The sequence below is a fragment of the Papio anubis genome, chromosome 18 (assembly GCF_008728515.1).
Source record: "Papio anubis isolate 15944 chromosome 18, Panubis1.0, whole genome shotgun sequence".
Lineage (NCBI taxonomy): Eukaryota > Metazoa > Chordata > Mammalia > Primates > Cercopithecidae > Papio > Papio anubis.
The window spans coordinates 14,835,259-14,856,324 of NC_044993.1; the positions used below are offsets into that span (position 1 = coordinate 14,835,259).

Here is a 21,066-nt window from a genome sequence, read left to right on the forward strand (position 1 = left end):
GGGCAAGAGGTGTGGATACAGGAAACCGTCGGGAGGCAGAATCTGCAGGGTGTGGGGGCCAAGGAAGGGAGGAAACATGCCCCAAGCATGGCTGAGGGAGCAAGGGTAGTGGCCAGAGGGGTGGGATCCAGCTGGCAGAGTGTGAGGAGGAAGGGGAGGAGGATCTGGCCATGGAGGATGTGGTGCCCCCGTGTAACATGGCACAGTGCGGTTTTTTGCTTCTGGGCATTTGGGGCTGGGGATGGGCGTGTTTGACCTGGGGCTCCCAGCCTGCCTGAGCCTCGAACTTTCAAGAATCACTGCAGAGAGAGGGAAGCCCAGCGATCCAGAGAAAGGCCATGGGGTGTCAGAGGGTCCCCATCCTGTCCCCTGAGCCCACCGATCACGGCCCACCTTGCCACCACCCCCCTCATCAGCAGTCCTTGCGTTGATAACGCTCCTGGCTCCAGCATGTCTGGCAGCGCCAGGAGTGGCCGTGGGAAGATTCCTTGGAACCGCAGGTGTGTGCGGCCAGAGTGAGTTCGTCCCCCTTACTGCCCACGCCCTGTTGCAGGGCCCTGAGCAAGGGAGCAAGGGTGGGTGGCAAGAACCCTGCCGCCCGGGGGCAGGTGCTGAGGATGGGGGCCAAGGTCCTCCCGGTCCCCACCAGCCACATCCCCCGTCCGTCTCTGCGCCCCTTTTTATCTGCCTGTGTGTTTCTGGCCACTCTTCGGGAAGCAGGAGCCTGAGTGGTGGGAAAGGCGGCTAGGGAAGGGTCCTCCCAGAGGCCGCCCGTGCCTGGCCCAGCCCAGCCCAGTGGGGGCCCAAGTTCTGGAGTGAGTGAGGCTTTGGAGGCCCCAAACAGGAGACGGACAGCACCGACGTGTGCTCCACAGGTTTACTGAAGTTCTATGGGGAGCAAGGTCGGAGGGAGCCACGGCCTCAGTTGGCAGCCAGGATCTCCTGCACCCGGGGTATGAGCTTGGTAACATGGGTGTACACGCCAGGGCTGGAGGTGGAGCAGGTGCCACTGCCCCAGGACACAATGCCCATGAGGGTCCAGGCTCTGTCCTTCTGGCAGACCAGGGGGCCGCCGGAGTCACCCTTTGGGAGAGGGAGAAGGGAACTTGGATCTGGCAGCCCAGACAGACTGGTCCCAGGGGCCACTGGACATAGTTCCCAGAGTCCAGGCCAGGACCCCACACACAGCAGCGACTCAGCATGTGCTGTTGCATGGGTCATGAAAGATCCAGCAGCTGCTTGTGTGGCTCATGCCCCTGGAAGCCTGAGCCACCCCGGAATGGGGCCCTTTATTGGAAGCTTAGTAAAGCTGGTTTGACCAATAGGAGGAAGAGCCTGGTGGGGCTTGCCAAGGGGTCCTTGTGAGGGAGGGAGGGCTGCTGGAGCCCGCTGGCCTGCTGGGATCCACTGCCCAGGTTGTGCACTGCACAACTCCAAGGGCCATTGGCTCTGACATTGGCCATGGAATTTTGCAGCAAGGTGACTCTGACATCAGGAAGCAGTGGGGTTAGCAGATGAGGGCAGAGAGGGGTGGGGAACCCGGGCCTCTTCTGCACCCCGCTCGCCTGGCCAGGGCCTGGGTGGGGCCAGCCTCACCTTGCAGGAGGAGACACCGCTGGCCCCAGCGCAGATCATCTCGGTGATCTTGCTGCCCCAGAACTTCCTGCATTGGGTATTGGACAGGAGGGGCAGGGCCGCGTGCTGCAGCTTGTCAGGGATCTTGTTGGCTGCAGGACAGGAGGAAGGTCAGGGCTCACCCAGCCCACTTAGGAGGGAGAGACCCGAGGCCGACACGCCTGCCCTCCCCTGCACCATCACCACGATGTTGGGTACGGCCCCTGGAGCCTCGGAAGCGCCTGTGGGACAAAGCGGGCCTCGGCCCTGCCCGGGTGGGAGCCCCACACTGTGACTCCAGGCAGGTCAGCCAGGGCAGGGCTCACCCGGCCAGGTGCGCTCAGAAGCCCCCTGTGCAGGCTCCTCATGATCCGACCTGGATTTTATTTGCACTGGGGGGATTTTAAATTCAGAGGATTATCAATGAAGAACGGAAAGTTAGGAGCGTGTTGGAATTTAGAGCCAAACAGTCACAGGGGGACTCCACAGCCAGGCAGCCCCGACCCCAGAGGCAGCCCCGCGGCCCCTCACCGTTGTACTTGGTCTTGCCCCAGCCTGTGGTGACGCACACTGTCCCCGTGGGGAAGTCATCGTCGGCGCTGGGCAGGCACACGGCGGACACCGTCTGGGAGAAGACGGCGGGTGTGGCCAGCTTCAGCAGGGTGATGTCACTGCGCACGGTGAAAATGCTGAAGCTGGGCTTCTTGAAGACCTGGGGGTGGGGGCCAGAGTGCCGGGGTGAGGCCCTGGGAGGAGGCAGGACCTGCAGGCTTCGAGGACACAGACTCCTTCCCTGGTGCCCATTAAGGAGCAGTCCATCCCCAGGGCCGGAATGGGAACCACGAGGCCGGACCGGCCCCCCTGGGCACCTGTCCCTGAAGCAGCCGAGGGATCTCCCCCCATGCCCGCTGCCCCTGCCCTCTGCTGCACGGGGCCTGGGTACCTTGGCGATCTTCAGGACCTGGATGTTCTCCTCATCAGAGCCCTGGTCAAACTCCCCGGCCACGACCACGTCAGAGGTCCTGGGCAGAGCGTTGTGGGTGAGAGAACATGCCCTGCTCCCCTCCCACCCAGCTGGGGGCGAGAAGCAGAGCCCGAGGCTGCCCGGTCCTCACCTGACCCCGCGGTGGGCGGCGGTGACCACCCAGTCCTCGCTGATGAGGGAACCTCCGCAGAAGTGGAAGCCAGTTTTGTCCTGAGAGGAAGATGGGGAGGGTCAGCAACTCCCACCTGGCGGCACCCCCAGCCTGGCCCCCACCCAGGGTGCCCACTGCCTTGCAGAAGCCCCCTCACCTGCAGGGACACCTGCCAGGGCCAGGAGCCAGGGACGGCGTCCTCCCCATTGACGATCCTGGTCAGGCCACTGAGCACGGGGGGGATGGCGGGGACCCCGCAGCCTGGGGACGGGAGTAGGGTAAAAAAGGGCTGAGGCCCCAAACCAACCTGGGCCTCACCTGCCTGCGTGCAGGACTCTCGGTTCTACCCCAGTCCACTGAGGCCAGCTCAGGACCTCCCTGGCACATGCCGCCTCTGCCTCCCTGGTCCCCCAGTCTCTAGGCTCAAATGTCCCTAATTCTCGGCCTGCTGGCTCCAGTCATCCTTCCAGGATGCAGAGGGTCATGTCTCCCCCTACCTGGGGCCTGACCTGCCTGAAGAAGCAGAAAACAGGCCGGGCTATAAGACTGCCTGGGCTCAGCCTCGAGGCCATCCTTTCCTTGCTGTGTGACCCTAGACCAGGCAGGGCAGCACTCAGGCCTTGGTGTCCTCAGCTATAAAACGGGCAGCAGAACCACGTGAGCTCCACCGCTGACACGCCTCTGTTAGACTGGCGGGGAGAGGGCAAGTGGGAAGAAAATCTGATAACCCCAAGTCCGCTGGGAACCTGGGGTGCTGACAATTTGCAGACAGGAGAGTGAAATGGTACCGTGGACCCTGGGAGGCTGAACTCCACAATTTCAGGAAACATTGTGTAAAGTTTTGGTTTCTTTTCTTTTTTCTTTTTTTTTTTTTTTTCAGATAGGGTCTTGCTCTGTCACCCTGGCTAGAGTGCAGTGCCACAATCATGGCCCACTGCAACCTCAAATTCCTGGGCTGAAGCAATCCTATTGCCTTGGTCTCCCAAGGTGCTGGGATTACAGGCATGAGCCCCTATATCCGGTCTTGGTTTCTTAATTATTTAATAAAACTGGACTTTGGCCGGCATAGTGGCTCACGCCTGTAATCCTAACACTTTGGGAGGCCAAGGGGGGTGCATCACCTGAGGTTAGGAGTTCAAGACCAGTCTGGCCAACATGGTGAAACCCCATCTCTACTAAAAATACAAAACTTAGCCAGGCATGGTGGCAGACGCCTATAGTCCCAGCTACTTGGGAGGCTGAGGCAGGAGAATCGCTTGAACCTAGGGGGTGGAGGTTGCACTGAGCTGAGACCGCGCCACCGCACTCCAGCCTGGGTGACAGAGCCAAACTCCATCTCAAAAAAAGTCAAAACACAGCTGGACTTTAATTCCACACCATCAAATGGCACAGACAGAAGCAGAAAACAAACAGAACAATGAGAATAGTCAGGTGTTCCACACATGCGCACCACACCTCTGCTAGCTCAGGACCAGATTCTCGGCTCCTGTGCGCAGGCCTCACAATTGGGTTTTACATTTGAGCAGACCCAGTCCCTCACACCAGCCGGCCCCTTCTGGGGTCTTATTCGGCTGCTACAGGGCAGCGCCTGCCTCTCCTGCCCACAGGAATACAAGCAGGCAAGGCGCCTCCCTGACGTTTGAGAGCATCAAAAACAACTGGTAATAGCAAAAAAATGAGAAAGAGCATGTTGGGAGGCCAGGGCGGATGGATCACAAGGTCAGGAGTTCGAGACCAGCCTGGCCAACATGGTAAAACCCTCGTCTCAACTAAAAATACAAAAATTAGCTGGGCATGGTGGTATGTGTGTGTAGTCCCAGTTACTCAGGAGGCTGAGGCAGGAGAAATGCTTGAACCTTGGAGGTGTAGGTTGTAGTGAACTGAGATCGTGCCACTGCACTCCCGCCTGGGCGACAAGAGTGAAACTCCATCTCAAAAATAAATAAATAAGAGAAATAGATGGTGGCATACTCACAAAACAGAGCACGCATTATAAAAATTCAGGTGAATGAGCTGGAGCTCCATGTCAACACGCAGGAAGCGAGAAGATTTGAGTGGGGAAAAAGCACATTGTTGTAGAATGGAGGTAGAATGGAGTATTAGTTACATCAGCCAGACACGGTGGCTCACGCCTGTATCAGCACTCTGGGAGGTCAAGGTGAGTGGATCACTTGAGCCCAGGATTTCAAGACCAGCCTGGACAACATAGTAAGACCCCAGGCCGGGTGCAGTGGCTCACGCCTGTAATCCCATCACTTTGGGAGGCTGAGGCGGGTGGATCACCGGAGGTTAGGAGTTCAAGACCAGCCTGACCAATATGATGAAACCCTGTCTCTATTAAAAGTAGAAAAATTAGCCGGGTGTGGTTACACATTCCTGTAACCCCAGCTACTCAATAGACTGAGGCAGGAGAATCGCTTGAACCCGGGAGGCAGAAGTTGCAGTGAGCCAAGATCACGCCACTGCACTCCAGCCTGGGTGACAGAGTGAGATCCTGTCTCAAAAACAAACAAACAGGATAGAATACCGTTTCGTTGATGTAAAACTTTTTGAAACCTCATGTATAGATGCATAAATATGTAGGAAATTTGTATAAGCCCACATTGCAATGATTTACAGCAAGTTCAGAATAAAGCTCCCATTCCAGACAGGGAAGCAGGGAGAAAAGGGAAACCTGAGCAGAATCTGTTTTGGACAGAAATATCTGAAGCAAATCTGCAAAAAGATTTTCTGAATTCTGACAGTAGGTATAAGGATGTCATATTCTTTTCTATATTTTACTATTTCTCTTTTAAAAAACAGAAAATGCGGCCGGGCACAGTAGGTCACGACTGTAATCCCAGCACTTTGGGAGGCCAAGGCGGGGGTATCACCTGAGGCCAAGAGTTTGAGACCAGCCTGGCCAACATGGTGAAACCCCATCTCTACAAAAAATACAAAAATCAGCCGGGCATGGTGGTGGGCGCCTGTAATCCCAGCTACTCAGAAGGCTGAGGCCGGAAGATCGTTTGAACCCGGGAGGCGGAGGTTGCCCTGAGTGGATATCACACCACTGCACTCCAGCCTGGGCAGTAAGAGTGAAACTCCGTCTCACCAACAACAAAAAAAAGAAAGAAAGAAAAAGAAAATGCTTGGCAAGTACCCGGCACAATAAATAAAAACCCCAAGGGAGGCCTTGGGAGGTCTCCTGGGGCCACACCTTATCCTACGCACGGCACCCCCACCCCAGCCACTTCTGGAGCCTCAGACCATGGCAGAGGCCAGCATGGTCCTTCCCACTCCTGGAGCAGGTTGTGTGGGCTCAAAAAGCCCCAGAAGGACCCTCTTCTCTGAGCCCTCAGGTTACCTATGCTGGGGATGAGGCCCCGGGGGCAGAGCAGGGGACTCAGATCCCCCTGTCGGCCAGGCTCCGGGCTCCCTCAGGACAGGCCCCTTGGACCCCAGCACTCACCAAAGGCGGCCCCCACCAGGGCGAAGCAGGAGAGGAGCCAGGGGAAAGCCATGCCGCTGCCTCAGAAGGTGTGGGGCCTGCCAGCTGCGGGGCCCTTTCTACCTCCCGGGGGGACCCCCAGCCCCGCCCAGCCAGGGAGGCCTGAGCCCACCCTCCCTGTTACCCAGGGACCTTGGGCGATAAGCGGAGGCAGAGCCCGGCCGGGTTCTCTGCCGGACAACCCCAGCCCCTGGGAAATGGGCAGCTGCCCTGACATCACCCGGCAGCCTTGGGGACATGACCCCACAGAGCCAGCTGTGAGCTGCAGTAACCCTGCCAGGAGCCGGCACCAGGCTCTTCTGTTCCCAGCAGGGAAGTGGAGGCAGTCCCACCCCAGGCTCATGGAGGCCCAGCCGCTGTCACGGAGCCAGACCTCCGGGAACTCCGGTTCTCAGTGGACGGTGTTTCCGCCTAACACTGTCCTAGAAGCAAAGGGCTCAGGGCACTGTGGATTCTCCAGTGTCACCGCACGTCACCAGTGAAGCCAAGTCATTTCTGAGTGTGGCGAGGGTCTGGGTGACACGGCTTGGTGGCCCTAACAGGTGGGCAAAGCCACTGACACGTGTCCCCCTCTGCCGCAGCACCGGACAGGATTCACTCTTTCTTCAATGACTCATAAGGAACTAATCATTTCAAAGTTTCCGTCTCTTACAAAATGGAACTTTGATTCCACACCATAAAATGACACAGAAAACTTTTTAAGATGGAGTCTCACTCTCACCCAGGCCAGAGTGCAGCGGCACAATTTCGGCTCACTGCAGCCTCTGCTTCCTGGGTTCAAGTGATTCCCTGCCTCAGCCTTCCAAGTAGCTGGGATTACAGGTGCATGCCACCGCGCCCAGCTAATTTTTTTTTTTTTTGAGATGGGGTCTCGCTCTGCTGCCTAGGCTGGAGTGCAGTGGTGCAATCTTGGCTTACTGCAGCCTCTGCCTCCCAGGTTCAAGCTTTTCTCCCACCTCAGCCTCTTGAGTAGCTGGGATTACAGGCGTAGCACCACACGCGGCTAATTTTTGTATTTTTAGTAGAGACAGGATTTCACTATGTTGTCCAGGCTGGTCCCAAACTCCTGGCCTCAGGTGATCCACCCTCCTCGGCCTCTCAAAGTGCTGGGATTACAGGCGTGCGCCACTGTGCCCGGCCAATTGTTGCATTTTTAGTAGAGACAGGGTTTCACCACGTTGGCCAGGCTCATCTCGAACTCCTGGTCTCAGGTGATCCTCTGGCCTTGGCCTCCCAAAGTGCTAACATTACAGGCGTGAGCCACTGCGCCTGTCTAAAAATAAACTATTTTGAGGAAGCAGAAAAACTTTTCGTTGTCACAAAACAAGGAGGAAAGACAGATGTGGGTGACAGGTCAGTGACTCTGGGCAGGAAGCAGAGGCCAAGGGATCCTCGGCACCCTGTGGGCAGGTATTCAGGGGACAGAGCCCACAGCATCCCTGCCCTTATGGGCCTGAGACGCTCGTGACACACACACACGACACAGATTAGCATGTAACGTAGTGACCACCACAGTCACCTGGGGCAAGGCTGAACAGGACGGGCTGCACTGTAGTTCCGGACAATGGGGGTCTGAAAGGAAGACGCGGTGGGAGGATGGCATTTCCACTGAAGGCCTTGGGCTCTGTGGTCAGCGGGCCGCATCACCTTGGATTTAGAATATCCCCTCCCCAGCCTGGCGCGGTTGGCTCACGCCTGTAATCCCAGCACTTTGGGAGGCTGAGGCGGTCGGATCACAAGGTCAGGAGATCGAGACCATCCTGGCTAACCCTTGAACTACTAAAAATACAAAAAATTAGCCAGGCATGGTGGTGGGCGCCTGTTGTCCCAGCTACTTGGGAGGCTGAGCCAGGAAAATGGCGCAAACCCGGGAGGCGGAGCTTGCAGTGAGCCGAGCTCACACCACTGCTCTCCAGCCTGGGCGACAGAGCGGGACTCCGTCCCCAAAAAAAAAAAAAGAATATCCCCTCCCCACTTCCACCACTGCTGGAGAACAGAACTATAAAGCAAAACTAAATTTATACACTAAAGACAAAATTTCAAAAGAAACCAAGTTCACATCAACCATGTTGCTTTTTTTTTCTTTCTTTTTTTTTTTTTTGAGACAGAGGTTCGCTCTGTCGCCCAGGCTGGAGTGCAGGGGTGTGATCTCAGCTCACTGCAACCTCTGCCTCCTGGGTTCAAGTGATTCTCCTGCCTCAGTCTCCCAAGTAGCTGAGATTATAGGCATGCACCACTATACCCGGCTAATTTTTGTATTTTTAGTAGAGATGGAGTTTTGCCATGTTGGCCAGGCTGGTCTTGAACTCCTGACCTCAAGTGATCCACCCGCCTTGGCCTCCCAAAGTGCTGGGATTACAGTCATAAGCCACCACACCAGGCTGATAGCTACCATTTAAAAAACAGAAAACAACAAGTGGTAGATGTGGAAAAACTGGAACCCTCCTACCTTGTTGCTGGGAATGTAAAATGGTGAAGCTGCTATGGAAACAGTTCGGCATGGCTGGGCGCAGTGGCTCATGCCTGGAATCTTGGCACTTTGGGACGCCAAGGTGGGAGGATCACTTAAGCTAAGGAGTCCAAGACCAGCCTGGGCAACATAGTGAGACTCCGTCTCTACAAAAAAATTTAAAAAACAACATTAGCTGGGCGTGGTAGCATAGTTCCAGCTACTCAAGAGGCTGAAGTAGGAGGATAACTTGAGCCTGGGAGGTCAAGGCTACAGTGAGCTGAGATCCAGCCTAGGCAACAGAGCAAGGCCTTGTCTTAAAATAATAATAAAAATAATAAAAAAGTACAAAGAAAGCAGTTTGGCAGTTCCACAAAAACAAACATACATGGAGTTACCTCATAACCCTGCAGTTCCACTCCTTGGAGGTACACTCCCCCAGAATAAAAGGACTTAGGCAGACATTTGCACACCAGGGTTCACAGCAGCACTATTCCCGACAACCAAAAGATAGAAACCACCCCCATTGTTCATCAGCAGAGGAATGAGTAAAATGTGAGCTCTCCACGCCACTATTATTCAGTCATAAGAAGGAATGAAGCAGGCCTGGTGTGGGGACGCACACCTGTAATCCCTGCACTGTGGGAGGACAAGGTGGGAGGATTGTTTAAGGCCAGGAGTTTGAGACCAGCCTGGGCAACAAAGTAAGACCCCTTCTCTACAAAATTTGTTTTTAATGAGCTGGGTGTGGTGGTACATGCCTGTGGTCCCAGCTACATGGGAGTCTGAGGCAGGAGGATCGCTTGAGCCCAGGTGGTCGAAGCTGAAGTGAGCTGTGTTTGTGCCACCACATTCCAGCCTGGGCAACAGAGTGAGACCCTGTCTCAAGCACAAACACAACACAAAATGAATCAGGTACTGATACATGCCAAATGCCAAAACACAGTTTTTGTTTTTTTTTTTTTGAGATGGAGTTTTGCTCTTGTTGCCCAGGCTGGAGTGCAGTAGCCTGATCTTGGCTCACTGCAACCTCCTGCTCCCAGGTTCAAGCAATTCTCCTGCCTCAGCCTCCCGAGTAGCTCGGATTACGGGGATGTGCCACCACACCCACCTAATTTTGTATTTTTAGTAGAGACCCAGTTTCACTGTGTTGCTCAGGATGGTCTCAAAATCTCTTGACTTTGTGGTCCACCCGCCTTGGCCTCCCAAAAGCTGGGATTACAGGAGTGAGCCACCACACCCAGCCGAATCTTAAATGATGTCTGCTACGTGAAATAAGCAACACAAAGATAAGTATTGCATTATTCCATTTATATGAAACTTTTTTTTAAAAAAAACTTTTTTGTGAGCCACCACGCCTGGCTGACTTGGAGTGTCTTATCTTTATTTACTTTATTTTTGAAACAGAGTCTCACTCTGTCACCCAGGCTGGAGTGCAGTGGCGTGAGCTCGGCTCAACTGCAACCTCTGCATCCCAGATTCAAGCGATTCTCCTGCCTCAGCCTCCTGAGTAGCTGGGATTACAGGCATGTGCCACCACACCTAATATATGAAACTTTTTTTTTTTTTTTTTTTAGATGGAGTCTCACTCTGTCACCCAGGCTGGATGGCAGTGGCACCATCTCGGCTCATTGCAAGCTCTGCCTCCCAGGTTCATGCCATTCTCCTGCCTCAGCCTCCCGAGTTGCTGGGACTACAGGCGCCCGCCACCACGCCTGGCTAATTTTTTGTATTTTTAGTAGAGACGGGGTTTCACTGTGTTAGCCAGGATGGTCTCAATCTCTTGACCTCATGATCTGCCCGCCTCAGCATCCCAAAGTGCTGGGATTACCGGCGTGAGCCACCGCGCCCGGCCATGAAACTTTCTTAATAGGCAAATTCAAAAAGACAAAAACTAGGTTAGAGGCCCATAGGCACCGAGGGGAGAGAGGAATGCAGAGTTATTGTTCACGGGGTATAGAATTTTGTAAATAGTGGTGATGCCTGCACAAATTGTGCATGTAATTACTATTGTATAATGTAATTAGCGCCACTAATTGTACACTTAAAAATGGTTAAAATGGGCTGGGCATGGTGGCTTACACCTGTAATCCCAGCACTTTGGGAGGCCAACGTGGGGAGATCACCTGAGGTCGGGAGTTCGAGACCAGCCTGACCAACATGGAGAAACCCCATCTCTACTAAAAATACAAAAATCAGCCAGGGTGTAGTGGTGTCCACCTGTCATCCCGGCTCCTCGGGAAGCTGAGGCAGGAGAATCGCTTGAACTGGGGAGGTGGAGGTTGCTGTGAACCGAGATCCCGCCATTGCACTCCAGCCTGGGTGACAACAGCGAAACTCCATCAAAAAAAAAAAAAAGAAAACGTTAAAACAGCAAATGTTATGTTACATATATTTTACCATAATTAAATAAAATCAATGGAATAAGCCAAAATCCATCAAATTGTACACTTTACACGGGTGAATTGTATGTTACGTGAATTACACATGACAGCTCGGTAAAGCTGTTAAGTATTGTGGAGTCAGAAGTCTTCTTCCAATGGCTATGGAGAGCAAATTCAGGGAAATGGAGAAGCTGAAGGAAGGGAATATTCAGCCTAGAGCGTGGCTGACAATCAGAAGGCCTTGGAGGCAGCGCTGGAGAAGCCCACACACATCTCCAGGGGCCACAGGACAGACCTGGCTGAGGACAAGCCAGGGGCCTGTCAGGGCTGGAGGTGCAAGACCTGTTAGGACAGGTGCAGTGGCTCACACCTATAGTCCCAGCACTTTGGGAGGCCAGGCAGATCACCTGAGGTCAGAAGTTCAAGACCGGCCTGGCCAACATGGCAAAACCCCATTGCTACGAAAAACACAAAAATTAGCCGGGTGTGGTGCACATGCCTGTAATTCCAGCTACTCCGGAGGCTGAGGCAGGAGAATCACTTGAACCCGGGAGGTGGAGGTTGTGGCAAGATCGCGGCACTGCACTGCACCCTGGGCGACAGAGACCCGGTCTCAAAAAAAAAAAAAAAAAAAAAAATTGTTAAATCCACAATGGCCGACCCCACCGTGCTCCCTAACCTGAGGAGCTACGCAGCAGGCGTGGGCTCCCTGAGACACAGGGCAGGGGCTTCTGGGCAGACAGAACAAGGATAATGAACCACAAACCCAAATCTCCCCAAGACTCCCTCGCCCACACGGGCATCCCCTTACTGCGACTGAGGGAGCCGACCTGTCTCTCCATCAGAGCTCTCAGTGACAACCAGGGTGGTGGCCACAAGAGAACACCAATTCTCCGTAGAACCCACCCCAGCATTCCCCACCACCTCCAAGAGCAGATCCTGCCGCCAACTGAGAAACGGCCCCAGCTCTTGCAGCTCCCGGTACCCGCGTCCAGGACACAAAACTCTGCATGGAAGGGGAGAGACCGAATACACATGCGAACAGGGGCCAGACCGCCTAAAAGAGAACACTGCCCACACCTGCCCAGGGCGCCAAACAGCAGGAGCCCCACCGGCCAGCCCTGAAAAGCCACACACGCCCTGACAATCACAGAAAATGCTCACTTGGAGCTCGCCTGCACCTGAGGCCCTGAGTGCTGCCAGACAGAATACCTCAGACTGGGTCATTTACAGTGGACAGAAACGTATTTTCTCACAGTTCTGAAGGCTACAAATTCAAAGTCAAGAGGCAGGGTTGGCAATTCCGGCCCCAGGCTGATGCCTTGAACTCCATGTCTTCACCTGGTGGAAGGTGGAAGGGCAAAGAAGGACGAGACGGGCGTCCCTCGCCTTTTATTAATGGCATTAATCCCACCTGGGAAGCAGAGCCCCCACGCACTAATCACCTCTGACAGGTCCCACTGTGGATACAAACAATGCGGCCCAGGTGCAGTGACTCGAACCTGTAATTCCAGTGCTTTGGGAGGTCAAGGCAGGCAGATCACTTGAGCCCAGGAGTTCAAGATGAACCTGGGCAACATGGTGAAACCTCATCTCTTCAAAAGCAGCTAGCCAGGGTGGTGGCGTGCACCTGTGGTCCCAGCTACTCGGGACACTGAGATGGGAGAATCGCTTGAGCCTAAGAGGTCAAGGCTATAGTAAGCTGTGATCGCACCACTGCAGTCTGGCCTGGACCAACAAAGCAAGACCCTAACTCTTTAAAAAAAAAAAAAAAAAAAAAAAAAAAAAGGCGGTGTTGACAGACTGTAATCCCAGCACTTTGGGAGGCGGCGGGTGGATCCGCGAGGTCAGGAGATGCGAGACCATCCTGGCTAACATGGTGAAACCCGTCTACTAAAAATACAAAAACTAGCCGGGCGTGGTGGGGCGCCTGTAGTCCCAGCTACTCGGAGGCTGGCGAGAGAATAAAGTGAACCGGGAGGTGGAGCTTGCAGTGAGCGGTCAGCCACTGCCTCCAGCCCATGGGCGACAGGCGAACTCCGTCTCAAAAAGAAAAAAGAAAAGAAAAAGCTAATAACATTTCAATACAAATGTCAGTGGGACAAACACGCAGACCACACAGGAGCGTGTCTCCCCCTTCCCCACACCAACAGCCACCGGCCAGGACACAGCGAACCTTCCTCTTCCCTCCACGAAGCTTTCCCTCTCCCCTGCCAGCCTTGGCGTCTTGGTCAATGCAAGCGACAGTGGCCGACTCCCTTGCTGGGGCAAGCTCTGAATAAACAGCCCTCGCTGGTTCTCATTTGGGCCGGCGTCACTGATCTCCACGAGGGCTGAGCTGGACAGCCGGTCCCCACATATGCTGCCCTCCTGGGTCAGGAAACGCCTCCCCAGCCCATCTCCCCACTATTGCTAGCCACGCATCAACACGGAGCAAGGGGACAATTGTTTTCTAAGCAAGCTGCACGGGATCTCGTTGGCTCAAGGAGCACACGGCGCTTTCACTAAGAAAACATCCCCCCAGCCTCACTTGGACAGGGACAAATCCCAGTGGAAAGGGTTTAGACAAAGAACCACTGAATTAAATCGCTCCACTTGGTCATTTTAGACACGTCCATTGGTGCTGTGAGAAGGGGCCCGGCCAGGCACAGTCAGTAGCTCACACGTGTAATCCTAGCACTTTGGGCAGCCGAGGCAGGCTGATTGCCTGAGCCCAGGAGTTTGAGACCAGCCGGGGCAACATAGAGTGATCCTGTCTCTACAAAAAATACAAAAATTAGCCAGGCGTGGTGGCACACACCTGTAGTCCCAGCTACCTGGGAGGCTGGACCTGGGAGGTCAAGCTTGTGCTGAGCTGTGATTGTGCCACTCTACTCCAGCCTGGGTGACAGAGTGAGACCCTGTCTCAAAAAAAAAAAGAGAAGAGTCTCATCCCCAACCCCATTGTGTACCAGTCCCCAAGTCCTCTGCCTTTCGGAAGGGGGCAAGGGAATTCTAGGAAGGTACCTCTCAGAGGGGGCTGCGGGACTCAGATCCTGCTTTGCTATGAAGGAAAAGTGGATGGCCACTGAGAAAACAGTTTGACCGTTTCCATAAACACAGGCCCCAGCCTGCAACCCTGCTGTTCTATTCCTAGGTGTTTTTTTGTTTGAGACGGAGTCTCATTCTGTCACCCAGGCTGAAGTGCTGTGTGGCTGGCTCGGCTCACCACAACCTCCGCCTCCCGGGTTCAAGCAATTCTCCCACCTCAGCTTCCCGCGCACGTCACCAGGCCCGGCTACTATTTGTATTTTTACTAAACACAGGGTTTCACCATGTTGGCCAGGCTGGTCTTGAACTCCTGACCCCGAGTGATCTGCCTGCCTCAGCCTCCCAAAGTGCTGGGATTACAGGCGTGAGCCACCGTGCCCCGCCTACTCCTAGGTGTTTGCCCAAGATAAATGAACACACATCCGCATAAAGACTTGCCCGTGGATGTTTTAATATATGTTATAGTTATTATAGCAGCTTTATTCGTAATAGATCAAAACTACAGAACAGATAGACAACCTGTAGTGCATTCCAGCAATAAAAAGGAAGAGGCTGCTGCTCTCCGCAACAGCGTGGGTGAACTCCAAAGACAAGATGCCGAGCGAAAGCAGCTGGACTTCCAGAAACACCTGGGTTCTGTTCACAGGAAACTCCAGAACCTGAACACGAATAGATGGGCAGGATTCAGTTTCAGTTCCGCGAGACGAGTGGCCGCACAGCGCTGTGAATGTACTTAGCACTGAATGGTACACTTAAAAATGGATGCGGGCCGGGCCCAGTGGCTCACGCCTGTAATCCCAGCACTTTGAGAGGCCGAGGCGGGCGGATCACAAAGTCAGGAGATCGAGACCATCCTGGCTAACACAGTGAAACCCCATCTCTACTAAAAAATACAAAAAAATTAGCGGTAGTGGCGGCGCCTGTAGTGCCAGCTACAGGGAGGCTGAGGCAGGAAGAATGGCGTGAACCCAGAAGGCAGAGCTTGCAGTGAGCCGAGATCACGCCCTCGCTCCAGCCTGGGGCGACAGAGTGAGACTGTTTCAAAACAAACAAGCAAGAAACAAAAATGGAGTGCGATGGTCCCGAATTTTGTTATGTGTATTACCACCAATTTACAGGTTTTTGTAGGCGAGGTCTCACTGTAATCTCCCAGGCTGGAGTGCAGTGTAGCGATCTCGGCTCGCCTGCTTTCCGCCCAGCCATTCTCCGATCAACAGTAACTGGGACTACCTGGCGCCCTTCTGGCATGTCTTCTTCTGTTTTAATTAGAGGCGAGTTTTCACCATGTGCTTCAGGATAGTCTCTGTTTCTGTGATCCACCATCGTCTTCTAAAGTGCTGGGATGACGAGCTCTGGCGCTCCCGGCAATTCTGAGTTTTTTGTTTTGTTTTGCTTTGTTTGTTTTGTTTTGTTTTGAGACGGAGTCTGCTCTGGTCACCAGGCTGGGTGCGGTGGCCGGATCTCAGCTCACTGCAAGCTCCGCCTCCCGGGTTCGGCCATTCTCCTGCCTCAGCCTCGAGTAGTTGGGACTGAGCCCGCCACAGCGCCCGGCTAGTTTTGTATTTTTTAGTAGAGAAGTGGGGGTTTCACGGGTTAGCCAGGATGGTCGTCTCTGACCTCGTGATCCGCCCGTCTCGGCCTCCCAAAGTGCTGGGGTTACAGGCTTGAGCCACAGCCCGGCCTTTGTTTTTTGTTTGAGACAAGGTCTAGCTCTGTCGCCCAGGATAGAGTGCAATGGCCTGATCTCAGCTCACTGCAACCTCCACCTCCCAGGGTCAAGCCATCCTCCTACCTCAGCCTCCCCAGTACCTGGGATTACAGGTGCCAGCTACCATGCCTGGCTTTTTTTGTTGTTGTTGTTAGAGACAGGGTCTCACTATGTTGCCCAGGCTGGTCTTGAACTCCTGAGCTCAAGGGATCCTCTCGGACTCCCAAAGTGCCAGGATTACAGCCATGAGCCACTGCACCTGGCTGCTAACAGTTTTTTAAATTTAACAATAACAACAACATCCCCTGGAGCGATGACTCACACCTGTAATCCCGGCACTTTGGGAGGCTGAGGTGGGAGGATTGCTTGAGCTGAGGAGGTTGAGGCTGCAGTGAGCCGTGATCATGCCACTGCATTACAGCCTGGGCATCAGAGCGAGCCTCTCTCAACCAAAACCAAAACCTTCCTTCCGGGGAAGGAAATCAGAACAGTGGTTGCTTCTGGAGATGGGGGATTGACTGCCAAGGGGCTGTGAAGGAAATGGTCTCTGCCTTGGTGCAGGTGGTGGTTACAGGGGTGCCTGGATCCTCACAAGTCATCAACCTATATTTTCTTGAGACAGGCTCTCACTCTGTCGCCCAGGCTGGAGTCCAGTGGCATGATCACTGCTCACTGCAGCCTCCACCTCCTAGGCTCAAGTGATCCTCCTACCTCAGTTTCCCAAGTCCCAGCCTGGAGCTGGGACTCCATGCATGTGCCATCACAACTGACTGATTTATTTTTTGTACAGATGGGGGTCTCACCATGTTGCCCAGGCTGGTCTTGAACTCCTGGGCTCAAGTGATCCTCCTGCCTCGGCCTCCCAAAGTGCTGGGATTATGGGCATGAGCTACTGCACCATAGCTTTTTTTTTTTTTTGAGGCAGTCTTGCTCTGTCACCCAGGCTGGAGTGCTGTGGCCGGATCTCAGCTCACTGCCAGCTCCATGCCCGGGTTCCAGCAGTCCTCAGCCTCCCGAGTAGCTGGGACTGGGCGCCCTTCACTCGCCCGGCTAGTTTTTTTGTACTTTTTTAGTAGAGGCGAGGGTTTCACCGTGTTAGCCAAGGATGGTCTCGATCTCCTGACCTGAAGTGATCCCGCCGTCTCGGCCTCTAAGTCTTTGGATTGCAGGCTTGAGCCACAGCGCCCGACCTGCGGCCTGTCATTTTAAGTGGGGGCATTTCAACATAAGTAAAGGAAGAAGTGGCCAGGAGGCTGCAGCATTAAGGGACCCCAGCTCATCCTCTGTATCCCCTCTGGCCAAGACCCACTGGCTCTGCCTCCCCCACCCACCTGGGCCCCGGGTCGCGTGTGTCCTGACTCATCTGTCCTGAGTGTCCCTGGGCTCATTCCTTGCCGTTCGGGTCCAGATCCCATGGGGGGGTTGGAGGGCAGTGTGGGTTGGTGGGTCCCATCCCCAGGAGCAGTGGAGTGGGGACACCTGTGTGTGCCTGTCCCCCACCCCAGCTGCAGCTGCACAGTCCCCAAGAGCCTCTGTACCCTGTGCGGGGTGGGGACATGGCAGGCAGGGTCCTGGCCAGCCGTCAGCTCCCAAGGCCACATAGCTGGGACCACGGGTCACTCAGGCCAGGTGAGGGCTGACGGCTCGTGGCCGCCACACCCTTTCCCCCCTCTGCCCCGGCCAGTTTATAGCTAGGGGCTGCCCCCGAGGCTCTAGTACCATCTTCTCTAGGGCCCTCCTGGACCTGCCCCCTTGACTTCTAAGCCCTTCGCTGCCCTTAGGACGCAGGCCTCTTTGGGTCCTGCGACCCCAGGTTCGTTTCCTATCCTCCAAGGATGCTCCGGGCTGCTCCCACCAACTCCTAGGCTGTTTGCTTAAATGTCGCCTTCAGAGTGAGGCCCTCCCAGCCTCAGTATCAGTAATAATAATAACTCCTTAGCCGCTGGTGTGTATACTTTACTTATGTTAAAACTTGACTCTTTTCCCTAAACTCTCCAGCCTCCTCCCCTAGTGAGCTGCTACAGGCAGGAATTTGTTTGTTTTGTTCAGCTGTTCCCGCGGGCCTGGTGGGTGCTGGCTGGCAGGAGAAGCCCACGTGCGTGCAGAGGTGGGTGCGTCTCATCCAGACCAGGCCACGCCCCATCTGGCTGGTGCCTGCCCACCCCTCTGTCCCCAGACAATCTTCTAGAATGAGCAAAGGGCCTGGACAGGCGATTCACTCAAGAAAGAGGAATGTAGGGGCCCCGCCAGCATGGATTGTGTGCTTGGCCTGGTCCTTGCACTCAAGAAGGCTCTTCCTTTTGTCATGGGACCCATACTCTAAACGTCCTCAATTACATACAGGATCAGAGATGGCAAGTCATTTGCCCACGGCTCCACAGTTGCCTGACCCCAAAGCCCGTGCTGTAAACACACATGCTGCAGTCATCAATGCGGTGGAATTAAAAACAGCCACGAGGCACCCTTTCCCTGTGCATTTTGGGGAACTTGCCCTCCACCTGGCAGCCTCAATCCAAAATTTCTCCCTCCCCCGTTTCCCAGTTGCTGAGAAAGGGCGCCACCACCCATGCTGCCACCCACTCCAGGAACCAGGTGTCCCTGCCCATGCTCCGCCTTGAGGTTCAGCCTCCATCAGTTCTCATCAGGCCCTAGGCCCAGTCTTGCCCTCTGATGCCACATGCTTGGCTCCAGGGCCCAGGTGTGCTGGCACCTGTGTGCAGGGGTGGCCCAGCATGAGGACAGCGGGCAGCTACTCCTCCCCTGTACACAGCCCAAGTGTCCAACACAGATGTCAACTGGGCCTTCACTGAGCCTCCTTAGCCATCCCCTGGGACCCGGGGAGCACCTGCATCCCAGCCTCTGGCTACACCATGGGGCACAGGCCTGCTCCCCCAGTCTCTCCTCTACTTGGTCACATTGCCCAGGGGTTTTCTTTTTCCTTTTTTTTTTTTTTTTTTTTTTTTTTTTTTGAGGCGGAGTCTGGCTCATCACCAGGCTGGAGTGCAGTGGCCGGATCTCAGCTCACTGCAAGCTCCACCTCCTGGAGTTTACGCCCTCTCCTGCCTCCAGCCTCCCGAGTAGCTGGGTTCCTGGCCCAGCACCTCGCCCGGCTAGTTTTTTCTATTTTTTTAGTAGAGCGGGGGTTTCACTGGGTTAGCCAGGATGGTCTCGATCTCCTGACCTTGTGATCCGCCCGTCTTTCGGCCTCAAAGTGCTGGATTACAGGCAGAGCCACCGCGCCCAGCCAGCACTTTTGAGGCGGTCTCCCACTCTGTCACCAGGCTGGAGTGCAGTGGTGCAATCTCGGCTCACTGCAACCTCCACCTCCCAGGTTCACGCCATTCTCCTGCCTCAGCCTCCCAAGTAACTGGGACTACAGGTACCCGCCCTGCGCCCAGCTAATTTTTGTATTTTTTAGTAGAGATGGGGTTTCACCGTGTTGGCCAGGATGGTCTTGATCTCTTGACCTCGTGATCTGCCCGTCTCGGCCTCCCAAAGTGCTGGGATTACAGGCGTGAGCCACCACCCCGGCCTGCCCAGGGGTTTTCAAACCATGAAAAGATCAAGTGAATTATTTGCAGAGCACAAGAGACTCAGCTGGGGCTCAAACCCGGGGCTGCTGGACTCAGTCCCTGGAGGCCCCTGCCCAAGCCTGGGCCTGAAGGAGAAAGGCCATGGTAAAAGGCCACCTGGGTTAGCCCAGCTCAGCTGAGGCCACAGCTGCTGTCATCCCAGGCTCCCTGGCCAGCCCTGCACTGACACATCCTGCCCACTTCCAGGGAAGGGATTATTGCCCCAATGTCTCCAGATAACAGCCGGCACACAGGGCTACAATGAGGACCCACAGACAGGCGTCCCACCCCCCCCGCCAGCGGCACCATGGCTTTCCTCTGGATCCTCTCCTGCTGGGCCCTCCTGGGCACCGCCTTCGGTGAGGGCCGGGCCCCGCGGAGGCTGATGCGTTGTCTCCCCTCACTCCCAGCCCTGAGGCCAGCAAGGGGCAGCAGGGTCCCAGTTCCCAGTTTAGTTGTGCACCACAGTGTGGGCCTGGGCGAGTCACCGGGTCCATCTCTGCCGTGGGCACTGCAAGACCTGGACCAGGTCACAACTTCCCTCCCAGGCTCAGCTGCCACCTCGGAGCTCAGGAGCTGGGGAGTCCCGCTCCCCTTCCTCACCCCCAGCCAACCTGAGGCTCCCAGGGGAGGAGGTAGGTGTCTGGGGGGCCGCCCTGAGGCCTTCAGGAAACCCCCCAACAGTCAGTGGCCCCAGTATAGGCTTGGGTGGTGAGCATGTGGGCAGCTGGGGCTTGGCACCGTTCAGTCCAAACCTTTCAGGCGAGCCTCATCCTTTTAAACTCCTGCTTACGGAGCACTTCCCGGGTGCCAGGAGCAGAGCTGACGCTCTGCCTGCTCACTCTTCCAAACCTGAGAGGTCAGAAACGGTGTGATCCCCACTTTGCTGATGGGGACACTGAGCGGCTTAGCTGGGCAGGGAGGGAGCCAGGGTCAAATCCACAGAGTCTGGCCTCTCAGCCTGAGTGTCGGGACTGCATGCTCCACCTGTGTGGCTTCTCTGAACTGAGGAGGGGTCAACACCCCATTCCTCAGCAGCCCACAGTCCAGTGCCTTGGACTCAATTGTACCCGGAGATTCAGGCACTGGGGAGAGGAGAGCCAGGGCCAACTTCTCAGAGGAGGGGATGTGGGAGCCAGCCTAGGTCCCAGAGACTGGAAAAGAGTTGGGAGTGAGAGGAGGCTGGAGCACTGAGACCTGGGTGAGTGGTACCCACCCCTCAGCCCACTCCTGCCCCCAGGCTGTGGGGTCCCTGCCATCCCCCCCGTGTTCAGCAGCCTGACCAGGATCGTCAATGGGGAGGACGCCGTCCCTGGCTCCTGGCCCTGGCAGGTGTCCCTGCAGGTGAGGGGGCTTCTGCAAGGCAGTGGGCACCCTGGGTGGGGGCCAGGCTGGGGGTGCCGCCAGGTGGGAGTTGCTGACCCTCCCCATCTTCCTCTCAGGACAAAACTGGCTTCCACTTCTGCGGAGGTTCCCTCATCAGCGAGGACTGGGTGGTCACCGCCGCCCACCGCGGGGTCAGGTGAGGACCGGGCAGCCTCGGGCTCTGCTTCCAGCCCAGCTGGGTGGGAGGGGAGCAGGGCATGTTCTCTCACCCACAACGCTCTGCCCAGGACCTCTGACGTGGTCGTGGCCGGGGAGTTTGACCAGGGCTCTGATGAGGAGAACATCCAGGTCCTGAAG

General features: G+C 55.4%; 2 protein-coding genes and 1 non-coding gene across 3 annotated transcripts in view; 2 read left to right on the forward strand and 1 right to left on the reverse strand.

Annotated features, from left to right (window-relative positions):
* Nucleotides 1–921: 921 nt before the first annotated feature.
* Nucleotides 922–6,253, reverse strand: LOC116268652 (chymotrypsinogen B-like). Its single transcript, XM_031658631.1, has 7 exons — nt 6,202–6,253; nt 2,908–3,011; nt 2,730–2,809; nt 2,558–2,636; nt 2,146–2,326; nt 1,597–1,727; nt 922–1,083 (listed from the first exon to the last, which is right to left on the reverse strand). The coding sequence occupies exons 1-7, from the start codon at nt 6,251–6,253 to the stop codon at nt 922–924; spliced, it is 789 nt and encodes a 262-aa protein (XP_031514491.1).
* A 13,010-nt stretch (nt 6,254–19,263) lies between these two features.
* The window catches only part of CTRB2 (chymotrypsinogen B2), a 15,873-nt gene continuing 14,070 nt past the window's right edge, over nt 19,264–21,066 (forward strand). Inside the window, exon 1 of the mRNA XM_031658092.1 lies at nt 19,264–19,742. Coding sequence (XP_031513952.1) covers nt 19,691–19,742 — 52 coding nt within the window. The 5' untranslated portion in view covers nt 19,264–19,690. The remainder of the gene's footprint in view (nt 19,743–21,066) is intronic.
* Nucleotides 20,624–21,066, forward strand: LOC101012842. The gene is made up of 3 exons (XR_004179729.1): nt 20,624–20,727; nt 20,826–20,905; nt 20,997–21,066. It is a non-coding gene; the product is annotated as an uncharacterized LOC101012842 (transcript).

Bases quoted from the DNA above. Each gene is read 5' to 3' on its own strand.
- LOC116268652 (XM_031658631.1), bottom strand. From the start codon at position 6,253: ATGGCTTTCCCCTGGCTCCTCTCCTGCTTCGCCCTGGTGGGGGCCGCC. The intron at 2,810-2,907 runs GTGAGGGGGCTT...TCTTCCTCTCAG, and splicing joins CCTGGCAGGTGTCCCTGCAG to GACAAAACTGGCTTCCACTT. The intron at 1,728-2,145 runs GTGAGGGGCCGC...CCTGTCCTGCAG, and splicing joins GGGCAAGACCAAGTACAACG to CCAACAAGATCCCTGACAAG.